We start from the raw sequence: 16,836 nt of genomic DNA on the forward strand, positions 1-16,836 counted from the left end.
CTGCCTAGTGCATTTTTCTCCTGCCCAATCTGGCAACACTTTTTACGTCTGCTCGAAAGGGTTTGTGGTTGTTTACATAAAAATATGAAACCGCCGCACATCAGACAGGCCTTAGAACACAGCGGAGTTATGTTGCTTCTAACTCTCCTTTTGGTGTCCTCAGCTGTGGCCACCCCTTTGCTAGATACGGAACAATGTGCTCGTGGAGCCTCTTACTGGTGTCGTAACGTGAGGACTGCGTCTCTGTGTGGTGCTGTGACTCATTGCCAGCAAAAAGTCTGGAGCAAACCCCAGATGAAAGGCGTGCCATGCGACTTATGTAAAGAGGTGATTATGGTGATCGCGCATATTTTGAAGGACAATGCCACCGAGACCGAAGTGCTTGGGTACATGGAGAAAGCCTGCCAACTCATTCCTGACCAAGGTTTGAGTTCAGAGTGCAAGGAGATGGTTGATAATTATTACCCAATCGTCATGGAAATCGTGATCGAAGAACTACACAATCCTGGTGTTGCTTGCGGAGCCATTGGCTTGTGTCGATCGCAACTGAAGTTTCAGGACCAGCCACTGTCCAATGAGATACCGCAGGTTGACCTCTCCCAGCCAATGACACCATTCTTGCTTAATGTGCCTGGGCTCTTGTATCCTCAGGAAACCACCAAACCAGCTCCGGTCAAAAGTCGTGATGTTCTATGCCAAGACTGCATCAAGTTATTGACTGATGCACAAGCAGAGGAAAAGGCCAACTCTTCATTTGTAGATGCACTGATAGAGAAGCTTGAAGAGAACTGTGAACAGATGGGACCCGGTCTGTCAGACTTGTGCAAGCAGTATATTGGCCAATATGGCAGCCTTGTTTTTCAGAAGCTCATGTCCATGGATCCTGAGGATTTTTGTTGCAGTGTTGGCTTCTGTAGTTCTGTCAAAAACGCCACTCCCATGTTGAAGTTGCAACCTGCCAGAATTTTACCTGCTGGCAAAACCTTGCCTGCTCTCAGTCTTATTCCTGCCATCAAGCTGGAATCTGCAAAATTGACCAAACCGAAGATCCAAGTTCAGGATTCTCCAACTTGTGCACTCTGTGAGTTTGTGATGAAGCAGTTGGAAAGCATGTTGGAAGATCAGACAACTGAGGAGAATGTGATTGAAGCTGTGGAAAAAGTTTGTACATATTTGCCCTCTAGCCTGACTGCCCAGTGCAAGGACCTGATCCAGACCTACGGCCAGTCCATTATTGAGCTGCTGGTACAACAGGCTGACCCCAAGGCTGTCTGCACTGTGTTGGCATTCTGCAAAAATGTCTCACATGCATAGAAGAGGATCAACACATACCTTCTTAGTTACAAGTTTTAGAAAATTTAATCCATTGTTCGAGCAGACTAATTTGTAAAAATGGCTTGTTTCCTCCTCTGGGACAAAGGTGGGGCTTAATTTAACAAACTTAAATTTTGAAAACATGGTTGTGCTTTGTTGTGCCTGATTAAATTTAGAAATTAAGTTTACATTTCACACAGCTAGGGCGTCAAAAGCAACAGGTTCTGCGTTTCTCACCTGGGTTTATGAAATTTGATAATCCTTTGCAGCATCTGATTCTAAAGCAAATTTTGTACCTTTTATATTTCATGTTTGTGATTTTTTTGTAATGACATTCATGAGTGCTACTTCCATTGTTTGGATTTATTGCTGTTTGTAACTTGTAATTTCTATTTCAAGCAGTTTTTGTTCCCCTTCATTGGGCTATTTGGAGGTTGAGCTGATCATTATTAATATTAAAGGTCCCATTCATCAAAATCAATAGTTTTTCTTATTATTATTATTATTTAACTCCTATTATGATAATCATAGCCGAGGTCAAAATAAGTCAGTTACGTGGTCTGTTATAAGTCTATTTTGTTTGATACTGGCAGTTGCCTCTCATTCATTTTATCTTGATTTATTGAGGAACAACAATTGAGAGCCATCTTTTTCCAATGACCCCCAGATTATAAGGTGATCCAGTTTCAGTTGGTTTGTGGGGATAGAAGTGAAAGGTATTTTTCCCCAATCCTGTCCTAAATTTGAGAATGTATTTTAAAAACCAAAAAGGTTAAAACTTTATAAATAACTATGCAGTGTTGCTCCTTCTTACACTTAGGATGGTTATCCAACATTGTTACAATTTGGAACACAATTGAAGCACAGAATGATAAATTGTGTCAAGCAGTTTCAAGCAGGAGCAGCATGCTTGTAAACAATATCCCAGTAATCAAGTGCAGTTAAAAATGGCCTGGTTATTTTATTTTTTCCAAGGCTAACATGCTTTATATATATATATATATATATATATATATATATATATATATATATATATATATATATATATATATATATATATATATATATATATATATATATATATATATATATATATATATATATATATACATATACACACACACATATATATATACAGATATATAACATGACATTTAAAAGAAAATTCGTCTTCTAACATGATTCCCAAATATTTATAATTACATTAGAACCAGGTTTGGGTATCATATTTTTTGGAATACTAGCCACCTCCACGCATAAGCCGTACCCTTAAAATCGTTGAATTTTACAAATTTTCTCGTATAAGATCCCCCCTGATTCACAATATTCATTGTTTTTGATAGGGAGTACAAATGTGTTACTTTGAAGGGAAAAACTAAGAATAATCATCGCAGGTGGTATTTCTGAGATACTGTATGAATCGAAAGGATCGTCTGCTGGATTGCACATTCCGAAAGGGTGTTGCCTACATGTAGACAAATTCAAAAAGGAAGTCACGTGAGCAGTACAACCAGGAAGTGTGTCCGTAGCAGTCTAGTTTTCACCAAGTCTCTGGGTGCAATAATAGCATGAGATACACATTACGCAGGTATCAACGCTGATATTTTAATGCTCGAGTGCAAGACCTGCAATCAGCCTTAACTAATGGGATGTGCTGACATGCTAAAAACTACGAACACATGTATCAAGGCTACTAGCGCCCTGAGCGAGCAATGGCAGCCACAAGTGAGTTTTTTTTCACGTTTTATGCACGATATGTTTTTTTTCTTCTTGAATTTCATTCATAGATGTCAAAATAAATATTGTTAAGCATTTTATCTGTTTATCTTTTCTCTATTTTGAAATAAATGACCGTATCTGCCGCATTGTCTCGCGTTATGGCGCTTCGTCTTTGTGACCTTGCAGTTTCATCATGCATGTCAAGTCTCATTTGTGTGCATATAAGCCGTACCCTTGATTCACTCATCAATTTTTTTTAGCAACAAATAAAGCGTTTATTCGAGATAATACGGTAATACGTAATGAGTGTGTGTGCGTTTTAGGGGTAGGCTAAAGACAAAGTGTCACTGACGCCCCCATTTCCAGACCCTTCTCTTGGGGCCTCATTTCATTGTGTATTTCGTAAAGTTTCCTTAAAAATATATGTTAGACTTTTAACTGGGATTACCAAAAAATTGACACATCATTATGGTCCGAGCTACAATGCTTGTTTTCAATCGAAAAACACATGTAGCAGATTGATGTGGGAAAATAGTATATTAAACATTTATTTAAATACAAAAGTATTTCCAAACCAATATAGTACAGTACACTAGTAGAAAACAATTCTGACTGCATCACATTTTAATGAAATAGCACCGATTTACACATCATTTGAAGTATAACACAAAAATGGCTTTTAACTGTTTGGAGATGTGGTGCATTTTCAGTTTTTCGACAAAACCATTAGGAACAAAACAAGTTGTTGTCAATACCATACAGTTTTTGTACTTGATAAGCTTCCCCAGCAGAAATACATTCTCGATGCCTCTTTCCCCAAGAAGACTGTGAATCTCGGCAAAGTACTTTGAGCCTCTTGGCTCTTCAACACGGTTCATATCCTGATAATGTTTAGCGAGAAATATTGTTACTCTCACAAGGGCTTCTCTGCTTGCCGCAGTGGATCAGATCCTGTGGCCGCTGTTTGCTAGCATTCTTGATCCGCCAGTCCTTCTGCAGCGATGCGGCTCTACATGTAATGGAATCCATAGGAAAGGTAAATGCAAATAACTGCACGACTTCTCTGGCCAATTTAACAGTCCCTGTGCCTTCAGAAGGTATCATGAGAGAACCATCATTCCTAAGTGGAAATTTGTGCTATGGCTGGTCACATGATGACGATACAGCAGCTGTCAGTAGGTTTGCGCAAAAAACTCCACAAGATTTTTGTTAACAACTAAAGTACAACCAACCCAGCAATGAAAACCCGGCAAAAAGGCAAATCTGAAAGGGAAATAGTTGAAGTTGCTCATGATTGCATTCATTCATTCATCTTCCATACCACCCATCCTCAAAAGGGTTGTGGGGGTTGCTGGAGCCTAACCCAACTGTCTTCGGGCGAATGGCAGACTACACCCGGCAGACTACACCCTAGACAGGTCATCAGTCAGTCGTAGGGCACACAGAAAGACAGAGAACCAGGCACACTGCCACTGAGTGGGAATCGAACCCAGACTGCCCACACCAAGGTCAAGCGGAAGAATCACTGCACCACCGGGTGGCGTGCTCATGATTGCAAGTATGGAAACTCATCTGGATCTCCAAAAACTTCAGAGGAAGACTTTTCACAGGCTGACAGAAACACAATATCATCCTGTGCTACAATGTTGACTGGCCCACTTGGTTCAACACCACCGGGTCCCATTGCTCCACATAGTGAAAAATCATCTGGAATTCTCTTGTCATGGGGTTGTTGCTGCATCCACCTTTAAAATAAAAAAACAAACAATGAGCACATATTAAAACGAAAATACTGATGACAGAGAATGTCTTATCCATGGCAAACTCATTTTCTCCAATAGTATCTTAAATTTTGTAATCCTGAAGACAGTGTTTCACAACTTTTTTTGAGCTGTGGCACAATTTTTGCATTGAAAAAAATCTCAAGGGACACTGCCCTCTGAAAATCTTTTAATTGAAAACTATGTCCCCTATATTAACAATAGTCATTCTCATCAAAGTTTTGTCAGCAGGAATCACATAAACCTCCAAAATTATTCCAAAATCTAGTTTTTCACACTGACCAAATGTCACTACAAGTTGATGTCTGCGGACCCTGAACAACTTCCGGTTTGAGTGCTGCAAAAATAAGTAATGTAATGTTTTTAATCGCATAATTTTGTGACTTTTGTCAAACTATTACTGTTTTGTCACTCAGGAAGAGAACGCAAGCTGTCACGTGCTGCTGAGGGAATACTGGTTAGGAGGGTCAAGAGGCCACCCAAATGCACCAAAAAGCAGATCTGCCAAGAATTAGAAGCTGCTGCAACACAGGTGCCAGTGTCCACAGTCAAGCGTTTTATGCATCGCCATGGACTGAGAGGCTGCCATGCGACTAAAGTTTGCTATTAACCACAAGGACAAAGATAAGACCTTCTGGAGAAAACTTCTGTGGTCGGATGAAACAAATATTGAACTGTTTGGCCACAATGACCAGCAATATCTTTGGAGGAGAAAAGCTGAGGCCTTTGACCACAAGAACACCATGCCTTCCTTTAAGCACGGTGGTGTAAGTATTATGCTGTGGGCCTGTTTTACAGCCAATGGAACTGGTGCTTTACACAGAGTCAATGGGACAATGAAGTAGGAGGATTACTTTCAAAGTCATCAGCCCGAAGGGTGGGTCTTAGACACACTAAATCAGGCTACAATTAAAGTTTTAGAATGGGCTTCCGACAGTCTTGATTTAGACCCCATTCAAAACTGTTGTGCAATGCTGAAGAAACAAGTCCGCGTCAAAACGCCAACAAATTTAACTGAAGTGCACCAATTACAAAAGCGAGTCGGGAATAGTAAGTATATCTGAGATGAGTGTGTATGTCGCGAGCATAAAGTGGGGAGGGACTTTCAAAATAGGGAAATAACTCATAATTAATCAATCATTATCTGCTGGTCTTCTTAAAAAACGTGGAATGCCTACTTTTGCAAAGTCTTTGAGTGTGGGAGGGGAAGCTGCAGAGTCTCTCGGAGGTAGTGGTAGACCTTCGGACCATGGAGGTGGAGTGTAAGTGCAAACTCTCGCTGGTCCTTTGAGTATTCATGGCTTTTTTTTGCGAGGACGTCCAAGTTAAGTCCTAAATTTCAACAAGAAAAAAAACATTGGTAACCACTTTCAAATACCATATTTTCCAGACTATTATTCACACTTTTTATAGTTTAACTGGGCTTGTGAAATATATATATATATTTTTTTGAATCTTTCTGACCCCCGAGAGCCTGTTATTTTGAGGCTATAAGTTATCTAAAAACCTATGCTAACAGATGCCTATAAAGCCAGTTGTTCTCAATTTATTATTGTTACTTTAAAGTATGTTTGTTTTTGGTACCTAGTTTAAAAAATAAAAATATTTTAAAAAAAAAACGCCCTCCCAAAACTGTAACTTATACTTCAGTCCGACTTCTAGTCCAAAAAATATGGGAATACTGAGGATGTTGAGCAAAGAAAAATGTAAACATGAACGCCACTTTGATACATTCATTTCATTCATTCATCTTCCATTCCACCTATGCTCAAAAGGGTTTGTGGGATGGCTGAAGCCTAACCCAACTGTTTTTGGGCGAAAGGCAGTCTACACCCTAGAGTGGTCACCAGTCAGTCATAGGCCACACAGAAAGACAGACAACCACTCACACTGCCACCGAGTGAGGATCGAACCCAGACTGCCCGCACCAAATGTAGGCGGAATAACCACTTTACCATTGGGTGGCTACTCTAATACAGCTAGGTCACAATCAAATACAAAAGAAAAGTGCATTTCCATGTTGACTTTTGATTTATGTATCTGAAACTTGATATCCATTCTACATTAAAGATAAGAGAGTGAGCTCAGCCCTATTAAACACATTTTATTACTATTAAACCACTAGTTATGTTACTTTGTGAATAGATGGCGAATTAGAAGAAATAAAACAATTTTTCCAATCCAATATCCTGTTTTTGGTGTTTTTACAGAGGGTTGGAACGCATTAATTTGTTTTTAATACATTTCAATGGGAAACGTTCGTTCGAGTTACGAGAAGATCGACATACGAGCTCAGTCCCGGAACGAATTAAGCTCGTATCTCGAGGTACCACTGTACTGTAAAGTAAAAAACAAGGGCAGACTGCACAGATAAGCAAATAAATAATTGCAAATAGACACGCAAATTGAATATGTAGAATTCTTGTTAATAATCATTAATAATGCAATTAATTTGAACAACCAGGCTGAACATAGATATGCAATTAACTTGCTTCCATCTACCTGAGTATAGATCAAGTCTGTCTTTTAATTCTTCATTGATGAGTTTTTTCTCCTTCAGCTCGTCGATAAGACAGCGCACGGTTTCGTTGGACATACTTTCCCTGACCTTTGCCTTCCTGCTCTCCCGCTCTAAGCATTCGATTCTATCAAGGGCTTCATCCAGTCGTTTCCTCAGGATAACAGCAGAAGGTAATGTGTAAGCGTGATCCTAAGAGGAAAGAGAGGAGAAAACAAATGTTCAAGTCTATAGTCACAGTAGGTGTAGTAACAAAGAGATGCCAAATACACAAGTCCCTAGCCATACTCACAGATTAAGAAAACAAAAATGGGAAAATGTATTTGTAGTGTGAGCTTGGATTGGCTGTGATCTTTACACATGATTTCTTTTCCACACTTCTGTCATTTACAAATGCAAATGGGGACTTGCATGATCCTCTGTCTCAAAGCTCGCGAACTAGAGATCGACTGATTATCGGTCGGGCCGATTATCGTCGGCGATATTCGGAAATTTGACGTATCTTAGTAACTGCCCTTTTATATTTATTTTTTCAAATCAAACCTAAAAATTCGGTCATTTCGGCTTGGATGTCTCATTAGCGTCCTTAGCGTGTGTCCAGCAAAATACATACGCCTTTTTGTACACGCATATCTAACTCTTAACAATCATTAGGCTTTCATCAGGATAATAAGTGTGTTGCCGACAGGTTCGGCTAATATAAACGACCTGTCACAACTGCTCATTAGGTTGAGCCATGTTGTAAACAAAGACGCTTGCCGCAACTATGCTTCAATTTGACCCCCTTTGTTGGTAATGAGATGTGTCTTAGCTGTCCTCCCTTCAAATTCAGTGCCGAGTGTGTGGGCCTTGATGCAGAGACATCTAGCGACACCAAAATGTTTATAAAACCATATGGCAGGTAATCAACACTTAAAGACTTATATGACCAGTAACATATTCAGCATGTCAAGTGAAAGTAAAAATCAAAAGAAAGCACATTCAATCAACAAAATAATGTTGCTAAACAGGGCGGCCTGGTGGCCGAGTGGTTAGCGCGTCAGCCCCACTCCCATTTCCTCCTACATCCTAAAAATATGCAGGGTAGGCTGGTTGAACACTCTAAATTGCCCATGTGTATGAGTTTGAGCATGAATGGTTGTCCAGCTCCTTGTGCCCTGCGAGTGCCTGTAGTTGGCTGGGACAGGCTGCAACAGCCCCCGCGACCTTTGTGAGGCTAGGCGGTACGGAAAATGAATGAATACATTTTGCTGAACACAAAAGAAGAAGAGTGGCCCGGCGGCTGAGTGGTTAGCGCGTCGGCCTCACAGCTCTGGGCTCCTGGGGTCAAATCCAGGTCGGTCCACCTGTGTGGAGTTTGCATGTTCTCCCCGGGCCTGCATGGGTTTCCTCCGGGTACTCCGGTTTCCTCCCACATTCCAAAAACATGCAAGGTAGGCTGATTGGACATTCTAAATTGCCCCCAGGTATGGGTGTGAGTGTGCATGGTTGTCAGTCTCTTTGTGACCTGCGATCAATCGACTGGCCACCGATTCAGTGTGTCCCCCGCCTCTGGCCTGGAGTCAGCTGGGATAGAGTCCAGCACCCCCGTGACCCTAATGAGGATAAAGCGGTTCAGAAGATGAGAGAGCGCGCTTTCAAACTTGACCAATGGCCGTCAAGAAAACAGCCATCCATACTAATATCTTGACAGAGATCAATGTTTTTGGCACTGGCATCCTCCGGTGGTATCATACACAGATCGTATATTTCACATTGTCAGCATGTAAATTCCAATATGTATCAAGTACCTTGAAAAAAAAAAAGTCAAAACTGACTGTACAGGGTCTTTAAAGCAAAGCACTCACAGATGTGTGGTAGTATTGGTAATCATTATTTGTCTCATTCCTAATCCTGGGATCATCATTCTGGAAAGACAAGAGAAAAATCAGGGATGAATCACAATAACAAATGCAAAATCTACAAATTAATATCTTGAAATTTACAACCTCATTACTTGCAACATGAGTGTTTAGTTTAGGGACAGGCAGAGACAGGTCGATTGGCTCTTGCATCTGCTTGCTTCGTTTTGACTCTGGCTAAAATGGCAAAAAGATTGAATTCAAGATCAAAAAAGACATTTCAACAGTAACAAAAAAAATCATTTGAATTCAATAAATTTAAAAAATGTCACGGCAGCATAAAATTAACCTACTGTTGTGAGATCAGTAGGGATGCTGAAAATAGACGGTGTAGCTCCAATTCGAAGTCGTACAGTTTGGCCAGTCCTGTCAAAGTCTTCAGGTTTAAAATGAGCACTGCAGACCACAGAGTGGTCACTGGCAACAAATTTTTTTCTCCTGAGTGCTGCTTCCCACTGCCTCCTTATACGCCTCTCTTTTGGAAACCTTAAAAGATTAAAGGTATGTAGAGATGATTTGTACAATTGTATATTATATGAAACAGTAGGTATAAAAATGAATTAAAAAAGAAAGTTGTTTGTGAAATTTTCAATATTTTTTTTTAAGTGATAACATGAAACATGACATATTCCATCTCCTGAATCAGGGGTGGGCAATTATTTTTGGCTTAAATGCTTCTTTTTTCAGGGCATATTAGTGCTGCAGAGTCCACCAAGCACTCTGACAAATTCCCCTTCGGAGAATGCCTTACAAGTTTTAGCAAGTTTTAACAAAACTTGTCTTGGTTGCTGCACCCCTGGACCCGTGACGCTTGGTAAAAATTCCTCGCCGCTTTTGTAGCTGGCTAGCAAAGCATCCGATTTCCAAGCCCTTTCAGCATCGCTAAATTTTTTCTATTTCTCTGCATGTTAACTCTGGCAATGCCGATTCAAATTGCAATCCTTAAACACAGCGTTCTGCTCTCCGCAAACTAAATACATGGCTTTACCACTGATTTCAGTAAATAAATACGTGGTGGTCCATATTTTGTTTAAAAAAAACCTGCATTCAGCATCTGTCTTTCTTTTTTTAGAATCATCCAGCATTTTGGAGGGCTTAAGTTTCCGTTTTGCATCATTAAACACATGAAGAAAACAATGACTTCAAAATAAAAGCAATGCGAGTTTAGTCCATGTGTGAGGTAAAATTAGAAATTATACATTTATTTTGTCCTTTCCAATCAACCTTACACAGGCCATGTCAACCAACCAAAGGGCAGTATGTGGCCCGGGGGCAATGAGGATCAATGAGTATGCATGCAGAAGAGTTTAATGTGTGGCTCTTTGGATGGGTGCATATGTCTCTCCATTAACCTGTAAGCTAAAATGTAACCTCTAACACCGATATAACCTTTTTTATTTTTCATTAGACTCCCTATTAAATGAAGTCTCATTGACACTGATTGATTAGCATAAGCATAATGTGGTTAAAAGAATTCTGAGACTTTTTGTACTTTAAGCATTTAAGTGACTCAAAAAAGCACATATTTTTATGTACCGTATTTTCACACCTATAGGGCTCACTTAAAATTATAACATTTTCTCTAAAATAGTTGATGCGCCCAATCGTTCGGAGCGCCTTCTCTGTGCACTAAATTAAATTTTTGTATGGCTCTGACCGCTTGAGTGACTGGTTTTATTTCTTGCCGGCACGCTACTTATTACGATCAACCCAGCGGACGTTCACCTTAAAAATAGCCTCCCGCCGCATTCCAAACATCCCAGGAGGACTGGCAAGGCATTTGACTTCCGTGTGCTCGCAGCGCTTTTAACCCTCAAAAACACTCTCAATACTCAAGGAGACAGCATTTTATAGCTACACAGAGGAATTGCCTGATGTGAATGTAGTGGTGTGCCGTCAGGGCCTTCAAGGCCTTCATTGCTGGCCTAAGAAATATCTGAATCACAGACTGAAGTTAATTATATTTTGTCCATGAATACTTATTAAATAATTCCAAATTGTCTGTTAGCTTCCTTTCATTGCTTTTCCCCCTGGTTGCACTGCTTCCAGATGTGTGTTTTCATATTGAAGCATTTAACCAATCACATTTCAGCCATTATTTGTTGCCAGGGTCAGAAATCTGCCTCAAGGCCTTCACAATCAGTTCTGCACACTCTGCTGGATTAAACAAGCGTCGATAAGACTGTTGCTTTAACCAATCAGATTTCGAGTTGGCAACACCACAATGCCTTCTCGCAGGCGTAGCGATACATCATTGCCTTCTCGCAGGCATAGGGATAAGTCATCGTTTCACCAACTATGATTGGCTAGTGATAGAGTGGATTAGCCAGAGCTACCAAACTGTATCTGGAGCGAGCTGCACAAGAAAATATATTGTTGTGTTGCTTTAAAGCCATTTTCAAGACGGACTTTTCAATAAAAAAAAAGCTGGACATCATTAAGAAAGTTTGGACAACTCCAAAGCAAGCAAGTCTGTCACAACCGGGAACGAACATTTTCAGCACTAAATCGAATAAAAACGTATGCCAGAAATACGACAGGACAGACTCGACTTACAGCATTAGCGTCGATGGCGATAGAAAAGAAGGAAGAAAGAAAGGAGGATGGGTATTGTGTACAGTTAAAAATGATTTTTGGGGAGTAAAATATGGCTATATTCCTAAATAATATTTGAACTGTATGAAATTCCCAGGGAAAGTCGACCTCCGGGCCCGGTTATGATATCTGAAAAGCTCCAGTGTTTGTATTTAATCAATAAATGCTGCTAGGAAGTGGATTTTACTCCATTTTAGTGCAATTTTTGTCATTTCGCCATTGACGTCCATCGCTGTCTTTTCCCGGGGAAATCGCCTGGCCTGTTTGTAATGTCTGAAAAGCTCCAGTATTTGTATTTAATCAATAAATGCTGCTAGGAAGTGGATTTTACCCCATTTTAGTGCAATTTTTGCCATTTCGCGTATGGACGTATCGACGATCATCGCTGTCTTTTTCCCGGGGAAATGATACTCCGGGCCCGGTTCCGATTTCTAAAAAGCTCCAGTATTTGTATTTAATCAATAAATGCTGCTAGGAAGTGGATTTTACCCCATTTTAGTGAAATTTTTGCCGTTTCGCCATTGACGACCATCGCTGTCTTTTCCCGGGGAAATCACCCCCCTGGCCCGGTTGTAATGTCTGAAAAGCTCCAGTACTTGTATTTAATCAATAAATGCTGCTAGGGAGTGGATTTTACCCCATTTTAGTGCAATTTTTGCCGTTTCGCGTAAGGACGTATATGGATGTATCGACGTTCATCGCTGTCTTTTTCCCGGGGAAATGATACTCCGGGCCCGGTTCTGATGTCTAAAAAGCGCCAGTATTTGTATTTAATCAATAAATGCTGTTTTCGGCTGGATTTTACCCCATTTTCGGGGAATGTTTGCCAGTACGCCATTGACATTCATCGCTGTCTTTTCCTGGGAAAATCACCCCCCTGGCCAGGTTGTAATGTCTGAAAAGCTCCAGTATTTGTATTTAATCAATTTTCCCGGGAAAAAGACAGCGATGACCAGTGTTCCCTCTAAGCTGCGCGCGTGCGCAATTGCGCACTACTCTCGTCTTCTCTGCGCAGCAGCAATCATATGGCGCGCAGTAAAAAAAAAAATCGGATTTTTTTTAATTTTATTTTTTTATTTTTATTTTTACCCATGATGGCGCCGTTTAAGCGGCAGCCAGTGGCAGTAGCTCTGTCCACTTATGTTTTTCGTGTTTTACAGCATGTTTTACATGAAAAATTAGAGGGAACATTGACATGCACCTGCTTGTGGCAGGTGTGATACTGGTGTGCCCATAGCGAGCAATGATGATGTCGTGACCGGATGATTCGCCTAAAGACGTTTCGCCGACGGACGTTTGACAGACGGACAGGTCGCCGAATGGACGTTCCGCCGAACGTTCATTCGGCGACCTGCCCGTCTGTCAAACGTCCGTCGGCGAAACGTCTTTAGGCGAATCATTCGAGTACCGATGATGTCGCTCACACTGGTACTCAGTGCGCTCAGGAAGGTTGACTTTCTGCTCAGACCAACGAAAAATTAGAGGGAACATTGGCGATGACCGTCATTAAATGCTGCTAGGAAGTGGATTTTACCCAATTTTTGTGCATTGATCTATTGATTATTTTTTATGTGTCGCAGCTGTAGCTGCAGTAGAGGTTTTATAGCCATAAAATAGTTTTTGCTGAAGGCGTCACTAGGAAATGCACGGACCGCCACTGCGTGAATGACAACAAAATACTGGTGTGAACGCTTGGAAAATGGACTGAAGCCATGGATCGAACACAATTTAACAGCTTTGCTAACGGACTGCTAACGGATTGCTAACAGATTGCCAACATTGTAGGTCGGGCAGGCAGCGTCGCACGTTTTACGTGACGATTTGGAATGAATTGTCGATGCCGATATAACAGCGAGGAGAATCAAAGGCTTGGGAGTGATGAATGTCGCGAGTTACAATGGAGTGTGGATGACTGGCCTCAAGTGTCGGCCAGCACTGTTCGAGCTTTCGCCAAAGCTGGAGTCAAGTTCCCGGAATACACAACTCTGACTGACAGTGAAGCCTAGCATGTTGAACGCCAAACTCTTTGTATCAGAGTGTACCTTATACATCAATAAAGCATTATCAAACTTAGTTTTGCTCGTGCCATCTTTAAAAAAAAACGCACTAGCGGCTAGCCTAACTTACGCTAGCAGATAGCATAACATAGGTACGCTAGCGGCTAGCATGACATACACTTGCCTAGTGTTATGCTAGCGTCTTTTCTGAAGAAGTGCCCAATGTATTGACAAAATACAGACGCTCCCCTACTTACGAACATTCAACTTACGAACAACGGTACATACGAACATGTCTGCAAATTGCGTTTAAGTCCAAAAATGTTCGCAAGTCCAATTTTGTATTTCGCGCCTTTTTTGGAGTAGTACTTCTTTCCGCCGCTAATACCGACGCCTGGCGCTGTGAGAGCTCAGCTCACCCAGCATCTACCTTCTTCTTCGTTGCAATGCGGAAGTGCGTGAATGTATCTCCAGTGTGCAAAGAACCTTTTTCATTTGTATCATTAAATATCTCATGCATCCAATATTGAATATGGTTGGTAAAAAGCTAAAGGCTTCTATTGAGGGAGTTGCAAGGAAGAGGCAAGCCATTTCATTTGAAACGAGTGGCAATAATAACGAAGCTTGATGCGCGTGAGAGTGGTGAGCGTTTCACGGGCATTGAATCGTTCGACCGTCAGTACCATTTCTAAACAGAAAGATTGAGCAGCAGGGCCCAAATATTGAACGTTGCACAAAGTTTGCAAATCAATTGAATGATGCCATACAGTGCTACCGCATCATTTATGATGAAAAAAAGAAGAAAACTGTGCAATCGTCGTTAGGTCGCTTCTTTTGGCCAGTTTCTAATACATAAATCTCTCTCTCTACAGTACTGTACATATTCTCTCCATTTTATTAAATGTTTTTTTTCAGTACAAACCAATGCGTGTTACTTATACAAGCCTTAAACATACAAATGCACTTATATAAACCTTCAATATACTTATATCGGCCTTAAACATAAATTATAATACAAAATATAGCACTGAATCAACTCACAAACAAATTCAACTTATGAACAATCGCTCGGAACCAATTGCGTTCGTAAGTAGGGGAGCGTCTGTATACCCAAAAATGACACTGCACCCTTTCAAACGGTGCTTTTTATAGGTGAGAAAATACGGTATTTTGACTTTTAAATTATGAGTATGAGGCCGGCCCGGTGGGTGAGTGGCGCGTCGGCCTTACAGTGGGGTACCTGGGTTTAAATCCAGGTCGGGCTAACTATGGAGTTTGCATGTTCTCCCTGGGCCTGCGACAGTTTTCTCCGGGCACTCCAGCTTCCTCCCGCATTTCAAAGTTATGCATGGTAGGCTGATTGGACACTTTAAATTGCTAAAAGGTACGAGTGTGAGCGTGAATGGTTGTCCGTCTCCTCATGCCCTGTAATTGGCTAGCCACCAATTCAGGGTGTCCTCCACCGGAAATCAGCTGGGATAGGCTCCAGCACCCCTCACGACCCTAGTGAGGATAAAGCGGTTCAGGAAATTAGATGAGATGAGAATTGAGTATGGCTCTCAATGAATAACATTTAAAAATAGGAATTGTTTCTGTCTCTCTGTCAGAAAGGTCCCCGCCCTCTGATCTAATGAAAAAAAATGTGATTTAGGCGGCGCTAGGGGTAGCGTCAACACTCCTATTGGTGTGTTCAGGACTCAGGTCTCTCACTAGCGGTTTCCATATTTTAGCTCACAGGTTAGCAGAGAGGCATTTGCACCCATCAAAAGAGCCACATGCAGCTCGCGAGCCATAGGCTCCCTACCCCTGTTCTATACGATGCGACCTGTCCAGTTGAGTCAAGTCAAGTCTAACCCTTCTTTCTCATTGAAACGTCTCAACTATAGCCTCTTAAATCCCGTGTCAATGAGAAACTTTTAAAACGCAAAGAAAATCAGCTCGTGACAGAATGCATTTTACCAAAGCCATGTTTAGAGTGAATAGCGGCTCCGGTAAAGTTGATATCTGTATACAAAGGGAAATATGTAAATATAAATGTACTAACATGATTTTCGTTCTTACCCGTGAAAGGTAATCTGTAGTGACTTGGTTCTGACGTTGCGTTTGTTATAACAGCCAGATGCTGCACAATACACAGGCATCATGGCTTTTAGTATCGTGCAGTGTAAACTGTGGAACAAACATAGACACATTAAGGATATACATTGCGAACATCTACTAGAAACCTTTAGTGCTGACGGGAATTCGTGCCGCCATCTTGGAGCGGTCATTCGCCCCTAGTTTGACAGGCGCAAATATTCCAGTGTGTCTAAACAATCTGAACCCGCAGAATACCTTCATCAAAACATCGTTTTAAAAGTTTTTCATTTTAAATTTTTACAAGCAAACGCGTATAACTGGGAAAATGACTTTCCAGTCAATCCAGTGGATTTGATCTTTTTGGTCAATCACCCTTAACGTAACGCATAGAAATGCAGATTCATGGAACATATACTGTACATGCTGGAGACAAACAATATCAGTCACTAACAATAATTTAAAATGTCAGTGCCTAACTGTCAAATTGAGGTACGCATATTGTAGGAGTATGCTGAAAATCCCGGAAGAGCGGTTTAGCTGGCATACACAGTAATAGTAATCTTAAAATCGAACCATAATAATTAAAATAATATTTATCTTACTTGTGAAAAGTAATTCAATTTACCCTGCTCTCGAATATTCGCCGATTTTTGCAAGACAACGCAGCACAGTACTCGGGCACCTTGACTTTTCGAAAATACAACTGGGGTGACCGGCTCAAAATGGAGGCTTTATCTGCACCATAGTAGACAACGAGGGATCTACTATTGGACGTAATCGGATGCCACAACGGAAGTGATATTTTTCTTCTAGTTTTTCCTTCGTCGCCTTCACGGGAATTTTAAAGCTACCATAGCTCTGCCGCGCCACTTATTGGTCGGAAGGATTTCTGCCTTGGCCCATTGATATTGAGAAAAAAAAAGATCTTGCGA

At 41.0% G+C, this 16,836-nt stretch overlaps 1 protein-coding gene and 1 pseudogene across 4 annotated transcripts; one reads left to right on the forward strand and one right to left on the reverse strand.

Moving 5' to 3' along the window:
* Positions 1-50: 50 nt before the first annotated feature.
* On the forward strand, positions 51-1,795 carry LOC144083385 (prosaposin pseudogene; annotated as a pseudogene).
* A 1,756-nt stretch (positions 1,796-3,551) lies between these two features.
* Positions 3,552-16,702, reverse strand: LOC144083762 (THAP domain-containing protein 6-like). Of its 4 annotated transcripts, XM_077611811.1 has the most exons (8): positions 16,507-16,702; positions 15,887-15,994; positions 9,527-9,719; positions 9,321-9,410; positions 9,180-9,239; positions 7,317-7,524; positions 5,993-6,146; positions 3,552-4,778 (listed from the first exon to the last, which is right to left on the reverse strand). In XM_077611811.1, the coding sequence occupies exons 2-8, from the start codon at positions 15,967-15,969 to the stop codon at positions 4,580-4,582; spliced, it is 987 nt and encodes a 328-aa protein (XP_077467937.1). In that variant the 5' UTR covers positions 15,970-15,994; positions 16,507-16,702; the 3' UTR covers positions 3,552-4,579. The 4 variants fall into 4 exon arrangements, with proteins under 4 accessions (XP_077467937.1, XP_077467936.1, XP_077467935.1 ...); XM_077611810.1 differs by having other exon boundaries at positions 9,180-9,410; positions 16,530-16,702; XM_077611809.1 differs by having other exon boundaries at positions 9,180-9,410.
* Positions 16,703-16,836: the final 134 nt, after the last annotated feature.

Source organism: Stigmatopora argus, chromosome 10 (genome assembly GCF_051989625.1).
Source record: "Stigmatopora argus isolate UIUO_Sarg chromosome 10, RoL_Sarg_1.0, whole genome shotgun sequence".
Taxonomy (NCBI): domain Eukaryota; kingdom Metazoa; phylum Chordata; class Actinopteri; order Syngnathiformes; family Syngnathidae; genus Stigmatopora; species Stigmatopora argus.